General features: G+C 37.7%; 1 protein-coding gene across 1 annotated transcript in view; it reads left to right on the top strand.

Annotated features, from left to right (window-relative positions):
* The first annotated feature begins 7,251 nt into the window (after positions 1-7,251).
* LOC129255906 (fibrillin-3-like) overlaps positions 7,252-18,755 on the top strand; it is a 75,614-nt gene continuing 64,110 nt past the window's right edge. The window contains exon 1 of the mRNA XM_064097939.1: positions 7,252-7,546. Within this exon, the coding sequence (XP_063954009.1) occupies positions 7,252-7,546 (295 nt within the window). The remainder of the gene's footprint in view (positions 7,547-18,755) is intronic.

Raw genomic sequence — 18,755 nt, forward strand, 5'->3', positions numbered from 1 at the left:
TTAATCCGAAAACGAAATAAGGTTCGTTAATCCGAAAACAAAATAAGGTTCGTTGTTCCGAAGGTTCGTTAGTCCGAAAACGAAATAAGGTTCGTTAATCATTTCGTTTTCGGACTAACGAACCTTCGGAATTACGAACCTCATTTTGTTTTCGGATTAATGAACCTTCGGAATTACGAACCTCATTTCGTTTTCGGACTAACGAACCTTCGGAATTACGAACCTTATTTCGTTTTCGGATTAACGAACCTTCGGAATTACGAACCTTCGGAAATACGAACCTTCGGAATAACCGAACCTTCGGAATAACGAAGCTTCGGAATTACGAATGTATGCGCATATGCATTAACCGAACTTGACAGAAGTGTGTTTATTCCAAACTATCATGATCCATGTCTGTAGCTGTGAGTCTGAAGGTTATTCACATGGTTACAAGGCCCAGTTGATCTTTCATAATCATACCTAAGGGGCAAGTTTACATTTAGAAAAAAAAAATCCCAAGTTATTCGTCTGAACAATCTGCCTCCATGGTCGGAAGTAAACGTTCAATCTTCACGCTTTGTTGTCTTTTCATTCGATAGAAGAGCTCGGAGGGATATGATATTGCTTGAAGATAAAAGAAAACATTCCTGATCACCAGAACCATACCCTAAACGAAGATATGATTGTGATTGACTGCATAGTGTTGTCATGGTAATGGAGAAGAATGATTGGCGAAAATGATATGTGAAGCTGTTCTGCAACGCATTAATAATGGTAATAAATGAATGTATGAACGAATAAATGAATGAATGAATAAAAAAATAAAAAATGAATAAATAAATAGATACATAAATAAATAAACCAAGAGAGTATGAAAAACGACGAAGAATGGTTCAGGAAAATATATTCATATTGATTTAAGAATGTGAATATGAGTAGAGAGAGCTAGTTTGCAATGCAATTATGAATGAATGACTGAATGAATAATGAATAGATGAATAAATGAATACAGATAGAAAGGATAATGATAGAAGGGTGGTAATGAAGAAATACAGAAATAAGGGAAGACATATTTCACTAAATCTTTCTTCATCACTAGACTTTTTTTATACAAAATGGACAAAATGTTAGACAGCCAATCAAAATCAAAGCTTTCATAGTAGTTAGATACCATTATCATTGGTAAAAAGCATCTATGAAATAGAAGAGTACATTTAGACATACATTTCTAGATTAAGGTTATATTTAGTCAAGGTGTAATAAATCTTCAGTGTACGCGTAGGCTAATGTGAGTCTGATAGACCGACAATCGGTTTCTTCCTACCGAATATATTTATTCTTATCAAATCTGCAATTTGATTTGTTAATTTGGTATATATACTCTGGTATATATTCATGGTTTTGCATGCAAATGATTGTATTTTTATTTACAATGATTACAACGTTATTGAGCAAAGTGAAACCTTAGAGAGCTGTTATTAAATGAACTCGGTGAACTGGCCTTAATCAAACTGTTCCCGTCATCTCGATGTGTAGCCTTGGATAAAATCGACATTGATTCAGCGGTGATTATCAAATATAAAAAATGCCGAATACATAGGAGAGAGAGAGGAGGGGAGGCATAGGGAGGAGGAGGAGGGGGGGGGGGGTCTGGATCTGGAGAGGAGAAATGGGTGTAAACAGTATTTGTATAAGAGTGTTTCATTTACGAAAAAATACGAAGAAGAAGATGAATAGAGAAGAGACAGAGTCTATACAGTTGCCACCCTTTTTGCCCTTGGCGCCTTACATTATACAGGAGATCCCAATCTCTGCTCTTATGGACCGACAATTGTATTATTCGGATCTGGTAAGAATCAAAGGCAACCTACCGTTTGGGACTGCCACACCTGTTTCAGCCAGCGTTTGCCGACGTTCTTTCCGTGTGCCCAGCAGTTTTCTCCTTGAAAACCCACCTCTTGCTATCAAGCATACCATTCTTGAATTACATTCTGTTAACAATACAAAATACCAAGAATTAATTCAAAGTCTCTATAATTATAAAGAATCATTTTTGTTGATAACGAAATGCAGTTCGATGTGAGTATGAAATGGGGCTTGTCATAGATACATATATACGTCGGCAAAGACTCGGCATACGATGGCTAAAATGTTCAGGTGTGATAGATAGTCCCTTCAAGCCCAAGTTCAAGTCTTTTTTAAAAATCAACATTTGATTTATCTCCCCTTATCATACAAACATTTTGTTGCAGTGTTTATTTACTACCAATGAATTGTAACTATTCAAGTTGTCTTTACAAAAGTCATAAAAATCCATATTTTCTTCGGAGATTGAACTTGAATGGATTTTGTTTGAGTGTGAGAATGCGTCCCGTATATCTTCAGGCCTATTTATTGAACTGGATCAGCCCCGGAAATATGTACCACAAAGCCAACCCCCAATGATTTATCATCATTCCCAAACGCCCGTGCCCTTTTCTATAGATTTTTGGGAATGATATTCTCTATTTTTATCCCACCCATGCACAAACAGCCATACCACGCAGTCAAAAGCCAAGTCAAGTTTTGTGTTCGAAATCTCCTTTATAATACACAAGAAAGAAACAAAGAGTTTTCAAATGTATATATTTTTATTTACGGCTCAGCTATTTTTTGTTGTTCTGGTTAGAGCATTGAGCCTGATTGATTGCCTGTAAAACGGCTCATAATAATGCACAAGAAAATTTTATTATCCAGCGGTTTTCATTCAGGTAGTGTGTAAGAATATTTTGTATTTTCGTCGGCTAATCCCCACCTGTCTCGCTTTTGTCTAAAATATTGAAAATTGTAGCAAACAGTAATGTAAGTATGTAACTTTTTTTTTCTTCAAAGTTTTATTTTCAGCCAGATGTCATAAGACATAAAATTCTCATTATACGTTTGGTATTGAAGTAATTAAGTTCATTGACGAATGACGATTCTACAGCATTCCAACTTTACTTATAATACTATCTAAATGCAAAGGAGCTTATCTGGTTCCTGATCACACTCCTCTTAGAGTGAGATGAGGGACCAGTTCTGGTGGAATGAGATTTCAATCTCTCAAGACAGAACTTTTACCTTTTTTTGGAGTGCTTTCAAGAGTAAGTTTTTACCTTTTTTGGAGTGAAGGCGTGCATCTTTTTTCACTTTCACTCCAAAAAGGTAAAAATTCACTCTTGAAAGATTGAAATCTCATTCCATCAGGACTGGTATCTATTTCACTCTGAGAGGATAGACAAAGACATGTCTCCATCTTTAATCTTTGCCTTGCCTAAAAACACAGAGGGTGGGTAATATGAAAAAAAGCTCTAGCATGGTTTATGCAGGGAGTTGGTTTATGATTCGGTCACATGGGTGAAAGTAAACCCAGACCTACAAAGCTATAGTACGTTACTTCCAATGTCATACTCTCGGTCGGTTTGGAATCGGTTTCGCTGGTGTGACTGTAGTCTTAGTGACCCGATTCTCTCTCTTCCTCGCTCTCTCTCTCTCTATGGTGTCTCCACTGTTACATTTTTCATCCACCTTTGATACTGTCAAAAATCAGCTGGTTTAACCTCAATAAAATGCGATGACCTGATCTCCGACCGTTCACCTTTTTTGTTGTGTGAATCACGGAATATATACATGCCATCAACCACAAAGAATAAAACTTCTGTTCATGAATCTATTTGGTGTTTTATTGATTTGTGGGCGACTTCAAGGCATCCCGAGATATAAAAATATTTTGACTTCTTTATTTGTCACCATTGACTTTTTAAGTCTCATTTGCTCGTGCTCATTCGATGAAACCTCGACCTTTTAATCGCGTCATTAATAAGTATCTGCCCATACAATATACACTACCACGAGTGGATCGTTGGTCATCAATTCATACTTAAACATTTTTAAAGGGTAAATTTGGATTTGGCCCTTCATCGATTGATCAAACACAGCAATAGATTTGAACAAATGATTTAACCAGCTAATCTTCGTATTTGACATTGATCGAAAATGAGCAAAATAGAGTTTGAAATCATTGTTTAAAAAAATACAAATTAGGGCCGTCTGCACCATCCCGAGTTTTCAAATTAGCGCGCTATTTCTGATCCGGCAAATTATCCCGATCTGAAAAATCTCGAGATAGTTGGCGGTGCAGACGCAATTATCGCGCTAGTTCGTAGGATTAATCTCGAGATTGCAATCCCAAGTCAACTCGGGTTTATTTGCAAAATAGCGCGCTATTTTACGAATTATCCCGCTAATTCGTCGGTGCAGACGCACTCGAGATTGGACTCGGGGTAATTTATTCATGACGTCAGTCCATAATGCAATTCGCGTTCCACTTCCGCCTTGGTCAAAACATAAACACGTGCGAAAGTCAACTTTATACATGCGAATAGCGTTCATAAGCAACGATGGTGTCCCACCAGTGAATGGATTTTGGGAGAGACCAGACCGAAGGGGGAGGCGCTCATCGACGATGGTCATATTCAATAACAACACTGACAGCAGTGTTGTCTTATTCCTTCGCAAAATGTGAGCAAATAGCATTTCTTTCCTCCTTCTCTCCCTCTCTCTCTCTCTGTCGTTGCCTCCTACTCCGCCATCATATTTAACGAAGAATACATCACTTCTTCACTCGCTGAGCTGAGAGGATTGTTGCATAACACCGGTTGAATTCGGCGAAAGCGCTAGTGAAAGGAGTACATTGCTTGCATATCGCGGGAAGTTATTCAAAAGCGCGGGCCGTTGAAACTCCAAGATCCGAAAGTGCGCATGCTCGTAATATCGGGCTTGTTGCCTCGCTCGAGCAGGAATCGCTCTTCGTGGGATGGTGCAGACGGGGTTTCTTGAATCTCGAGATTAATCGCGAAGAGGGCTGATCGGGCTAAAATCTCGAGATTGAGCAAACTCGGGATGGTGCAGCACCGCCTATTGTCACGATCATCATGCATGGTCGTTCTACTGGAATGCAACACCAAAATCTTGGATCCTACGAGGTCCATGCATTGATGAACCTTTCTAAAAATACATCAACTTGAAGAAAAAAAAATTCCTTCCATCACCTTATTTATATTGTGTTTGAGGGAGGGGGGGGGGGGGTTCCCGTCTTTTAATCGTCATTTTGCGACAACCATGATATCTTAAAACAAACGACTTTTCCATTCTAATGCCAATCGTTGTGATAATGAGACTGACCTACGAGGAACAACCGGGGGAGAAAAGGCTAGACCATTTTACACATCAATTGTATTTTATATCGATTTCTAAACTGATTTCATAGTTGTGTCCTTTGATAACTTTCAGAGGAATTATTGAATGACACTCACGCGGACTGCTGTTATGCTACTTTGATGCTGTTATTAAAATACTGGTCATTGAAGTTGTCTCTAGTAATGTGTATATCAAAGGTAGTTAGCTAGATGGTTTCGAGTATTACTAGAAAGGACGGCTTGTTAAAAATATTCTTCGGCATTGTCTCTGAAGATATTCATCAATAGAATGCAAACCACCCATGTTCATAACATTATTGAACATAGATGTCATGTTTAACGAATTCAGACAAACAAATTAGAGAAAGCAATGCCAGATATTCCGTCATACGGCGAAATCGCACTTTACCCGGCGTGTGGCGGCTCGATAGACCCCATTTTGGTCAAAAATAACGCCCCATCCCGCGGCTTTGATGGTTGGGTAACATGCTGTGTGTTTATGGTAACAATTATCGGGGCGGGTTCAAGAACGGAGTGGGAGATTGCTGAATCGTATAAAAACATATTTATGTCAAGTCAATTGTTCTCAGCTATTCCTCGAGGGCCACATCTGCTTGAAGCGTGGCCATCTATGACCTGGATTAGCACAAGCTACTGTCTTAGTTTCCTGTAAATCATTCATCGTGTTTTTAACGATGCAACATTCCCTTTTCGTTTGGCTTTTGTTGAAACGTGGTTTGATTAAATATGAAAGTTAAAATAAAAAATGGAAGCTGTAAAGTATTTACAGTAAAAAAAAATGTCTTCCAAGTTTCCTTGGGAAACGATTTTCAGTCTCAATCAAGATGAGAGCAAAAGTTAATGTGTCTGTTTCTCACGTACGTTAATAAATACGGGTGGCGCCTTGGCTATCGGGGGTAGATGTAGAAGTAGCGAAAATAGAAATCATTGTTACCATTACCCATGCATCATTGGTAGCAATCTGGTTCAACTTTGCAAGGTTTTGGAACGAGTAATCATCTTATTCTACAATATTAATTTGAATTTATACTTATATGTTTAAATATGCGACGACAACAATTACTACTACTACTTCTCCTACTGCGGACTTTGGTCAGTTTAAGTTAATTCACGTCGGGTATGTAATACTTATCAAATATATCTGTATTCTGCTTTTATTTTTATTTGAAAGCTTTGTTTCAATTTTCCTCAATTGGTGATTCTCTACCGGCATAATTTATATAATAAATATAGCTTTAATACCTACATGTAAGAATACGATGTATTTTGTATATAATATAATACGCTTTTTTAAATATAAATTACACATGCTTGTTGTCATACCCATTGAACTCTTATTGACCGTAGTTTTCTTCATTGAAGCTCATCATTGGTTCATAAGATTCAATAACTTATCGACGAGCTTGAATTGCGACCATGGGCTTGATAGGTTAAGCATGACTTGTAAGGTCCAATTGATAGAAAAGTCGGAAAGATTTAAAAGGGGGTAATAAACTGAGGCTGACCCGATTGCTTGCTAGGTCATTCCACATTTTTAGCAACTATTTAGTAATTGGTAGTTGCTGTGGTTCAGATCCTTTGAAAAACAAATATTTCTTGATATATAATATTTCTTTATATTATATTGGACTGTTATCCTTCGATATTTCGTTGACACGCGGTGACAGCTCAATAAAATGACTGAATACAAAATATTTAAGGCAAATAAAAGGGGACGAGTTCGATTTATCTTTGTTCATACTTTTTATTGACAATTCGATTGTTATCGAAATGAAGTTTTTGATAATACCATTTTTTGCTCAAGAAAAATAGCAAATACAAATATAATATATACAATGGTCAATGAATTCAACAGTTAAAAAATAATATAAGATAAGTGGAAATTTGTTATTGCACCAGGTCCACTGCTTTCGTATATATATATATATATATATACATATATGTTTTTTATGCATATTCACGACTAAATATTTGCTTGCTTATCAACCTATTAATTTATTATGATATTTTAGATGATTTGAAATGTTGATTGATGAGTACATCACTGTCTTCTTTGTTGATTATTATCATTAATATTAATATTAATATTATTCTTATAATTATTATCGTTATCTTTTCATGTTTCCCCAGGGGAGTATTCAGCGTTTACAACTACCGCCATGTCCCCGTACACCGCAGCTCTGCGACCGTTCGAAGGGTCGGCAACGTCTATGTCTTTCCATACTACAGTGCCACCAGGAGAAAGATCCATCGGTGCGGCTACGGGTCCTACAGACTCGGGTGCTGCGCAGGATGGGTGAGGAACAGTATAGCAGGGACTTGCACCCGTAAGTACACCTTGATAAAGACGTAAATAGAACGCATAAGTCTTTTTAACAACCCCTTTTATTGATAGAATGGATATAAGCTGATAAGGGTTATCTTTATCATCTTACGGTGCAGATATTGGAGGGGGGCATATCACAGGGACACCTTAATTCTCTCCCAAGTTTTAAGAAATGTAAGGTTCAGTGCAATGTCATTAACTACAATAAGTTATTATCGAGGAACCTGATCACATAATGGGAAAATGAACCAAACAAAACAAACAAGAAAAACGTCTTCTGTGTCTTTTAACACAAAGGTTAACGATTTATCTTACGCTTGGTTTTACGATTGTACTCAATGCTAGCAATCGTAAAAACATGTTCCACGATAATTTTAAAGCTTTGTGTTACGGGCCCTTGGTCTACCTTTAAGCTGTTGCAACAAAATATGAGGTTTATTTTTGAAATTTGAATGAATCTGATTTACTCAGTTCGAAGCTACCAAAATTGGGAATATTCTCTTCTATTTAAACTCAATTTATTAAAGCGGATCATTTCCACCGACTTCATCATGTGGGAAGTGGCATAAGCACTGACTTGTAATGAATATCTGTATAGACACTTGCGTCATGAGCGTGTATTCAATATTCGTAGGGAATTGCCTTACCGACAGTAGCTTGATTCCGTTGAAATGAGGTCTGACACGTTATACCGCTCAAAAGACACGCTTTCCACCCACGAACTCATCACCGTCTTTAGAAAAGGATGCCCTGATCTCTGTATCCCTGATAGATGTCGACACCCCCATCACATGCTTCTTCGTCTCTAAGAAAGGATGCACTGGGGCCCCGCAGCATAAAGGTTTACGATGAATTGCTAAGTATGAAAGACCCACTCTGATTGGTTGCTTGTCAGTGTTATGAACAAAATGCGCATGCTACAATGATCTTGATTGGCCATTGGTATTTGGCGATTTATTGCCAACTTTGATGCTACGCGACCCTGCTCTATGTAACCCTGATAGATCGCGACATCCCTATCCCATATACCTCGTGCACATCGGTTTGGTATAAATTCGACGGTTTTTTTTTATTAATCACTCACCATCAGCGCCATCATTTCAGATGTATCAAGTTTCACGAGGATAGGATGTTTGTGCAAAGTCAGCAATCAGGCAATGCACCCACGGTCTATCTGATGTTTCATCTACCCTTGCACTTCCGAAAGGTGGATGTTTATGTAAGAAGAGGAGCGGAGTTAGGGAAGGGGAACTCGGGGTTGTCAGAGGTCTAAACACGTCATGTTACAGGATTGAGTTTCCTTGAACATGTCCATTACCATTAGAATGTCCCTTAATTGCACATGATCCTTGCTTAGTCATTGAAATAATTAAGTTAAGAGGAATCTACTATTGTGAACATTACGTGCTTGTAATAGTGTTGGTTATTCTCTTGCTGCCATTAAAACAATATCTTCATGGATACTAACACTGGCGTATTGACGAGGATCTGTGTGGACTGTTCCCCCGCCCCCATTTTTGTAAATCATTATATATACATATATATATATATATATATAAACAACAATTGTGTATTGTATTTTCTACAATAATTGTTATCGAGTGCTCTAATGACATCTGGCAAATTTGATGTTAATCTTCCCAAACTCACTAACTTGAACATACATGATAAAAAGTACATAATTCATTTAGGGTTTTCTTTCTTCGCTCCCTCTCAAATCTGTCAAATTTCTCCACCATAATACGGCACGGCCATTCAATATTTTGCCTCATTACGGGCTGCCGGTCCTTGTTATATAATTCGTTTGTCTGATGTATGGGAGTGTTTGACGGTGGGGGGATGGGGGCCTTCCTACCAAATTTAACGATTTAATTAACCCAGTTTGGGACAAATCAATACGTGATTATTGGATTAAAGATCTCATTTTCTCTCAATAAAATAACCGAAGGAAATCGGAGATAATTGCTTGGAAGTCCCCTACCTGGGAGAAATCGGGGGCCCGTGGAGTACCAGACGATTTTTTTTCTTTTCTTTGCGGTTTCTCCTGGTCTGTATTCTTTCTTTTCCCTGGTTCTTTGAGGTTAGGGTTATTATCGGATATGTCCACAAAATGTGAAACCTAATAACATAATGAGATTTCCCCAAGTCTTGTTATTAATGTAATAAGTATTGTGTGATATAACCTGTACTCATATAGAAGCATAAATATTGATAATTTAACATAGTTAAATGCGCTTTTATTTATTTATTAATTTATTTATTTGTTTATATTTATTTTATTTATTTTTGTTTTATATTCATTATTATTATTATTGTTATTATTATTTGTTCATTTATATACATATTTATTAATTAATTTATTTATTATTAATTTTTTTTTTTTGGGGGGGCTACAAATTAATGAATTCACCATAAACCTAATAGGCAGAAATAATAAATTTACTTCGTTATGGTACCGTTCATTTTCCAGTTCTTTGGATTTTCGTGCACTTCTTCTCACATGTGAACTATATTTTCACGCTTCTCATTGAATAAGAGCGCCCATAAGAACGTCCCCATTTTTTTCGTTCATTTAGAATTTCTTTAGTATGCTAGCTGTACCCCTTTTCCTGAATATCATTGTGTGACATTTTGACAGCGTCTGTGATTATGGGACGGATAGGTATACGCCCACCTAACCCATAATCTGATTTTTATTAACCATCTCGGTAGAGTTGTGAACACTCCAACGTTTCCGCCAATCCTTTATGCATTGCGGCTATGTAGGTTAATAATGCCTATAGAACTGCGGGGGCTGGTGGTTCGGAGTCAAAGGGGTTAATAACACGATCATCTCCTATGCTATGTGTACAGTCACACCGACTAAACCGACTCCAAACCGACCGATGGTCTCTCATTTGTAATAACGTTGTAGCTTTTGTCGGCCTGGGCGTCGTAACACAAAGGTTAGCGATTAATCGCTAAATGAAATGACCAATCAAGATCCTCGTTGCATGCGCATTTTACTAAGTAGACTGACTATGAACCAATCAGAATTGTTCTTTGAAATTAGCAATCAATCGCTAACCTTTGTGTTACGGTCCCATGAGTCTGTCTAGTCTGTGTGACTGGATCTGGAGGATAGTGAGATAATGAAGTCATACATCTTCATGCCAATCATCTGCAAGGGAAGCACACGCTGCGATAACCCAAGGTGAACCCAATTATCATGCCTCTCATCTTCAACAAGGAAGACTAAACACTCGAATATGAAGGAAATTAGTCAAATCCCAGCAAAACGTCAAAAATTATGCTCGAGACATCTCCCCAAGTCAATCAGACTGACTATTCCGCAAACATAATTCCTTACTCCTTCCTTGAATTTGTTGGGGAGTTAAATGGAATCGGAACCGGATGGTATCGTTACGAATAATATCTGTTGCTATAAACAATCAACAATGTCCATCTTTTGTGATTTTTTAAAAATAGTCTCTAATTTACAACAAATTGCTTCCTACTGTGACCGAATGGGGTGTCATTATAGATTGACCTTTTACTGAAACGCAGTTATGCGGGACTACGTGCCTTTTCGCCAACTGGTCAATTTAACATCGATTTTCGGTCATGGAAATTCTCCCTTTATTAGGTTTATTCGAATTAGACTATGGGTTATTGTGAATACAGTTTTGTCTACAAAGGAAAAGGATCGTTATTTTGGTGTATTTTAATGACACGAATTGGGAATTTACTTGTAGACGATTTTTATTAAGATTTCCTAAACAGCATGTCATATTCAAAATTTGCCTGAAACAGACTCGAGTATTAGAATGTAGCGAAGACAATGCTGATATTATATTTTAGTGCCTATTTTTATTCTTTTCAAACTCTTCGATATAGTTATTTTACCACATTAATTTCAATGACAAATTAATCTGCAAAATGCTCTCTTGATTATTGTTCTTTACTCCAAATATCTCATTTTATGTGGCTCATATATCAGTCTGAGAATGATGATAGTTAAGGTTTGAATTTTGATACAAATCAGGTGACAAAAGTCCGTTTTCATACAAATGAAATTCGTCTTCACATTATGCAAAATTTCAGCTCAAAATTAATATGGCATGCAATTTTTACCTTTTATTACATTATGAAAACCACCAATCTTGTTCGTATAATTTGCCTTTCATCATCCCGCCCTTTTACTTGAATGCTCCCGAGTTTGGCCTCATAATTCTACGACTACAATATATTCAGCAGGTGTCGCCTCTCGTGTCTCGATGATTATTACGAAACGAAATATACCCATGCCATCTTTCGTCTACTCCTGATATTAACTCCCCGCCCTTGGGGAGTGTCGGCCCATCGCATCGTCGTCGTTTCCCCTATTCCTCCCTATACCGCTCTTTAAGCCATTAGTGTGATCATGCCTGTTACGCACGTACAGTTTGTGAGATCGTGAATGATTGATGTAGAAGCGATCCGACCGCTCGGCTACTAGCTTTCCTCGATCTGCTAATTATTCACGCATCTCATTTCAAGCCAGGAGGAAAATGTTAATGATTGGAGTATTTATGGTTTAAAGTCAATATTTCGTTAACACAATGTAATAAACTTGGGTGTTAAAACAAACACCAGTTGGTGTTTCTAAGGATCACTCTCTGAGGTGTTAGAATTGCACCCTAGAAATTGAGTAAAACACCGGTCTAAAAGTAACAACCAAAATCTTGCAGTAACGCTTATGGGGGTGAACGAACATAAGATATTTAACACGTGTCTTTGGTTGTACACCAATCAGCATGTCAACACGTAGTTTTCTGTGCGTCGTGTTTTTATTTATTTTTTTTCCATTTTGAATCAAAATATATCAGGCAAGATATATTTTGTGCGGGAAAATAAAGGATAATTTACTATAAATGGTGTGTGCTGGATCACATTAATAATGCTATTTCACGTCCTGACATACAACCTGTCCATCCAATTCTATATCGATTTTACATCGGTGCCAAAATGTCAGCGATGGTGCGGTGAAAGGGGTGATCGATGATGTCGTAATAATTTGACAAGTCCTATATTTGGGGGTACACCAAACAACATGTTTTGCTTATGCGAGAAATGACAATGAAAACGTAATGTGAACTGAAATCTTGAAATTCAACAGGATAGTATTGCAGTGGTTTGAACTTTGATTACGCCCATCTAATTTCCAACCAATATGACCAACTGTTGTAGTTTAGCTATCACTAACTTCGTCCCCCTTTAAATATCCAATTTCGGATGCGAGAGACTACGTTGCAATAACCCAGTCCTTGCATTCGCGAGGAATGGCGCTTTTACTGAAGTCGTGCTGTTGATATTTCCAACTGCACGCCTCAGAAGGACTTCTTCTCTGTCTTTACCTTCCATTACTGTGGAAACCTACCTGGATATTAATATCACACTTCCGGTCCTCTATTTCTTATAGAACAGAGATTACAGGATATTCAGAACTTAATGTGAAGTATTTTGAGGGCAACATATGTATCTGTGTTAAAATTCATAGAGTTTTCACATCGGCATTGATTCGGATATTTCTTCAGCTGAACCAGGGGTTGGGCAAATTAAAAATGGCGAAATATTGAATTCATACACGGTTAGTAACAAAAAATCAGATAGAATCAAGATAATTATGTTCATTTTCATAAATCATTTTTTGAAGTATGTATTCTTTCGAATACCCCATTCATGGCTTTGCATTTAAATTCAAAACGTCATTTGTAAGAAATGGAACGACTGTGAATTATCTCACCTGTAATTACAATTTATTTTCAAAGTCTGCCTGTCGAAATATACATGCAATCGATCACTCACTCTTTAGCAAATGATTATCTGTCTCGCATCAAGCAGTGTTGTCATGGAAACGAAATGTCCTTCAATAATGGCTTATATAATTGGCAAGAAGAGTCATTTGGTCGTGAATTATCCTTTGCTCTTAGTTGAGTGGAGCAGAAAGCTATATGATAATTCCCCAAACCCATCCGATACAGCTTTTCGAAAATAACAAATCATTTCCGATATTACTGGAATATGACCCCCAAAAGATAATTTGGATGATTTCTAGAGTAGGGGCATCCTTAGATAATTTTTTTTATGTAGACCTCTCTTTCTTCCCTTCTCGCCATTCTACATGTTATATTTAAACATTGAAACACTATTTTAGTTTGTTTTCCTCAAGCACGTCTCTGACTAATGATGCATTGTTCGATTGCAGTCATGGCCGTACGCAATATTGTTTTCCTGGGGGAGGTGTGTGGCAACATTTTCGAAGAAACTCGAAAGCGAGAGGGTGAAGCGACCTAGCTTGTCATGGGGGCGCTTTTGTATTTTCTAAAGTATGATAGATTTCGTACACGCGTTTTGGTGAATTTTGTAAAAACATTCAGTAAAAAATGTAAGTTTTTAAAATTTCTGAGGGCAACTGACCCCTGCCGCCCCCTTCCCGCTGCGTACGGCCATAAATGCATTATGCCCTTCGACTGTTATTCTCTGTACGCGTTAGTGCCTCGTGGATAATGTTTCATGATGGCGAGACAAGTTAACATAATACCACACAAATCGAAAATGTCGACATGATCGAAAATATCCAGTGGCCCGTTGCACAAGAGATACAATCAAACGCAATTCCAATAAATCAAACGTAACTTGTCTTTTTTAACCAATCACAGATGCACATTTCGGTCTTGCCTATAATGTTTAAACGCAACTTTCTCTGTAACAGGCCTTATTACATGACACGGACGGTAGTCAAGAGAAACTCAAAGCTTACTGAGAGTAGATATTTTATCAGTCGGGAGCTCGGGACAGGTTACACCGAACGGGACGTTCAATTCATGAAAAACGGGATTTATATTTTATCAAAATTGTCTCTTTTTCGTGAGAGCTTCTCAAGATCTTATTTTTTTAATTCCATTTTCTTTCAACCACTTAGTATTACTCTACAACCTGGGGCCCGTAAAAACAAAACTTTGCAATCTTCGTAGAACACTTTTTTTAAACGATTGACTGCATTGACTACAATGTACAATTAATCGTAAAAATCAAGGGTACGATTAATCACGAACCTTTGTGTTACAGGACCCTGTTCATGATTGCTATTATTAGCATAAAGATACATTTTCCAAAATATATCCGTCAAAATTACTAGTTAATCGAGTCAGCTTGATGGAACTGTTATTCCAGCCATATTTGACTATTTTCTATTCGTATTTTACTAGAACAGAGTTATATCTGTCTGAAATATACGTCAGAAATGTGACTAGACATACATCAGTTGCACCTAGCTGACTACCACTCTAGCCAATTTGACTGATTTGTTTTAAGAATGTAACAAGGATGACTCTACACGTATTGACAACGCATCTCAAAGTGATTCATCTAAATACTGTACATCTGAATTTCCAATGCTTAACAGATTCCTATAATGATCCCGGTAATAATTACTTAAAAAGATGTATCAAAAGCATGAGACAGTTTTTTGTTCTTTCACGATTTTTTTTCTTCAAATGCTCTGAGAGATCAGAGTTAGGAGAGATCTCAACTGTCTCTTTGGGGATATAATCTGCATAATATGATCGTAGTCATTGTGGATTTCATTGGATTGTGCGAAATCTGTCGTGGGTGAATCCATTCCCAACAAAGTCATGAACGTCATCTTCTAAAAAGACAGATGTTTGGTTATCTACGCTCATGTTAGCAATATTAGCAACACACTTTCTTGATTTCTTGCTCTTTCTGTCATGTTTTCTTGCTCTATTAGCATGCTAAGATTGGGGAAATGTCGCGAACCTTGGTCCTATATTCCAGGATCACTTTACGTTACACTCGACATGGTACCCGCAAAACGCTTTTCCCCATCAGTAACTAAGAGTAATGAATTCAATTTTGAAACAAATTCTATAAGCGTCAGCATCTAACATTGATCATCATTTTTTTCTTTTACTTTTTGTGAGAGCACGGACGGGGTAGGTGTTGGGTATGTGTCCGGGGGGTGCCAATTTGTTACATTACAGAGATCGTGCGTTTCACACCAAAAATCATCCATGTGTCGTTCTAGTCATCCTCCTGTTACATTCCTCTCTTTACTAAAAGGCTGTGAAAAGCATGAGAATGTCACCTAGTCAGGAAACCCTTTGATGACTGTCGCAACGAAATGTTCGCAATTTTGCTGCTCTATTTAACACTATTTTAACTAGAGGCACATATAGATTTCCTCATTTGATATTTCTGCACGCAGAAGCAAGAATGTGTCCAATATGAAAGTCAAGTTTTATAGGCAAAGACGGTTATTTGGTGAGATTTTTTGTCCATCTAGGGGGAGGGGGCAGACAATCCTCTCACATAAGCTGCTGTATAAGAAAAATGAAATCGGGGGGGGGGGGGTGACACGTCACCCCCGCCCTCGGCATTGCCGCCAATGCCTTATATTAATCTTAAAATTAACAAAAAAGAAACACCAGTAAGACACGAACAAATTCTGAAGACTTCAAAGCTTTCATTGGCCAACCCCCTCCCTAAATAACAATGTATACTTCATATATCTGGCTTGTAGACCTATCTTCACATGCTATTCGAGGGAATACTACTCAATAGTTTAGTGGATAATATTTCTGGCATTGCCTTCGCGTGGAGCTGTAACGTGGATGGTGTCCAAATATAGCAGGTGCCTTGGAATGGTTAGCGAGAAATGTGGCCGTGATTTGGACGGAGTGGTGAAATATTTCACCGGCCTTGAACTTGCTCCATGTGCAGATGCCTTGAACGTATAGTATTCAATCAGAGATATTCATCATTTTCTCACTACCATTCATCCAAACAAAATCCAACTGCCACATTCTGTCTCTCGCTACACGTCATGCATACACCGTTTGCGCCTTCTGAACGGCACGGGCTGTGTTGTGCTCAGAAAGTGTTTTTATTTTGCTACGTGTCTATCGGTTACATATAGAGTGATTGTGATTGGATAGAAGTCGTTGATTTCATTAAGAAAAGCAGTCCATGAATAAATATACCTTTGTGTCGATTGGAGTTTGTTTTGTCAAGCAGTAAAATAGAACCACATGATGTAAATAAAGCGGAAAATACAAATTAATGTTCCAGCTGAAATGTGATTTCGATGTTTGTAAATGAACAGCCCAACATAATTAAAAGATAGAATAAATATCATGAACATAGCAAATTAAAAATGAAATCATTCACCCGCTCTGATCTGATTTCGACATTGATCATGTTAATAACTGAAATAGAGCTAAGTGTAACACAACATGATTATGCATCGATCAAGTGCAGCTTTTGAACTGTCAAGACAAAATTAGACTCCGATATTTGGCATGCGGTTAGCAAACCTCTCTAACCCATGTTTTGTTTAACAGTTGTTTACCGTCAATGTTAATGATTTTCTGTACTTAAAAAAAGTGAGGAGGAACTATTGGTATCCGAAAAAGAGGATATCGAGATTCGTTTCAACCTCCAATTCATCCTCGTCTTTTCCACTTCCGATATTTGGCATTAGATATCCTACCACAACAATCAGGACAGTCGTGACAATAGACAGTTGAAAATTTGACAACTTGGGTTGACGGTTAGGGTGAGGTACCTCTGTTGTCACGTTATGATGAGTTTGGTTTATATTCACTTTGTGTTATTATTGGCTTAACTCTTTGGCTCGTATTCTGAACTCGGGCTAAATTCAAATTCCGGTCTAAAAATCTCGCATTACAAGTTCAGTTCATCTGCTCATTTTGACACTCAAATCATTCATACATCAGTCTGGAAATGATATTACTAAAACTGTTTTCTTCACCATGAATGCATGAGGAAAGTGCAAAGTAAACAGAATACACAAACTATTTGAGGCAAACTTTTGATATTTTCAGCGTCCCATATTAAAGTTTTAGTAGAAAGTTAGACCATGGTCTAAGTTAACCTTGACTTCATAATGCGGGCCATTTGGGTCTACTATCTATTGGTCTAATTGCCGTTTGGTCTAAACTACACTTGGTCTAGAGCCCAATCGGTCTAATTCTCATCGTGACTTATGCCCAGTTGGTGTATTTTCCACTTCGTCGTCTATACTAATTTCTACATTGTTTAAGGGATATCTGGTGTGTATTCATCTAATCACCCTACTGGTAAGAACACAGTGTCCCACAGTGTGTTCACAGTGTGGAACACAATGTGAACACACCTTCACACTGTTATATTTGAGCATTTCAACAGTGTGAATCTCATATTCACATAGTCGATCATGTGAACACGTCGTGAACAGTCACACTGTCGAGGTGTCCACAGTGTGAAATCACCTTCACACTATTATATTTGAGCATTTCAACAGTGTGAATCTCATATTCACATAGTCGACCACGTGAATACGCTGTGGAACGGTCACACTGTCGAGGTTTTCATAGTGTGAAAATATAATCAAACTGTTGAATTTGACCGTTATAGCAAGTGTTAATAATATCTTCAGATAGTACACAATGTGAACACACTGTGATCACACTGCGTGACACTGTGTACTTTGCAGCAAGGCATATAGACGAAGTGGTGTTGGACCAAGAGGATATGAGCCGAAATGGGTATTGACACACTGCAAAATAAGACATGGTAAATGGAGCAAGTGGCAATCGGACCAAATGGTTATTAGACCAAGTGGTTGTAGACGAAGTAGGATTAGCCCTTTAGGATGAGACTAAATGAAAAGTAAACGAATTGGCCCGTATTCTGAAGTCAGGTTTTACTTAGACCATGGTCTAACTCTGTGCTAAAATTATGGAAAGCCAAAAGTGTCAAAATGTTCCTTGCATCGTTTATTTCCTGTGATTACCGTGCTCTTCCCTAACTTGTGTGATGGTGAAGAAAGCTATCTTATTTATCCTTCCGAAACGGTTAAGAATGATTTGAGAGAAAAATGAGCTGAGACATTGAAATTATATACTGTCAGAGATTTATGCCACGATTGGCTATCCATAGTTAAACCATAACTTTAAACCAGAGTTTAAAATTAAACCACTGATCTGAATGCTATTGAGATCAGTGGATTAACCCTAGCTTAAGAATACGGGCCGCTGGATGTAGACCAATTGACAATGTACCTTGATCATCATGAGTTCTTATACATCCCCAAAAGTGGTTGGTTAATTGTGGATCATCTTCCCCCATCGAACGGACCTCGTCTCGACATGGCTATGGAGGTTAAC

The sequence above is a fragment of the Lytechinus pictus genome, chromosome 3, assembly GCF_037042905.1.
Source record: "Lytechinus pictus isolate F3 Inbred chromosome 3, Lp3.0, whole genome shotgun sequence".
NCBI classification, from domain to species: domain Eukaryota; kingdom Metazoa; phylum Echinodermata; class Echinoidea; order Temnopleuroida; family Toxopneustidae; genus Lytechinus; species Lytechinus pictus.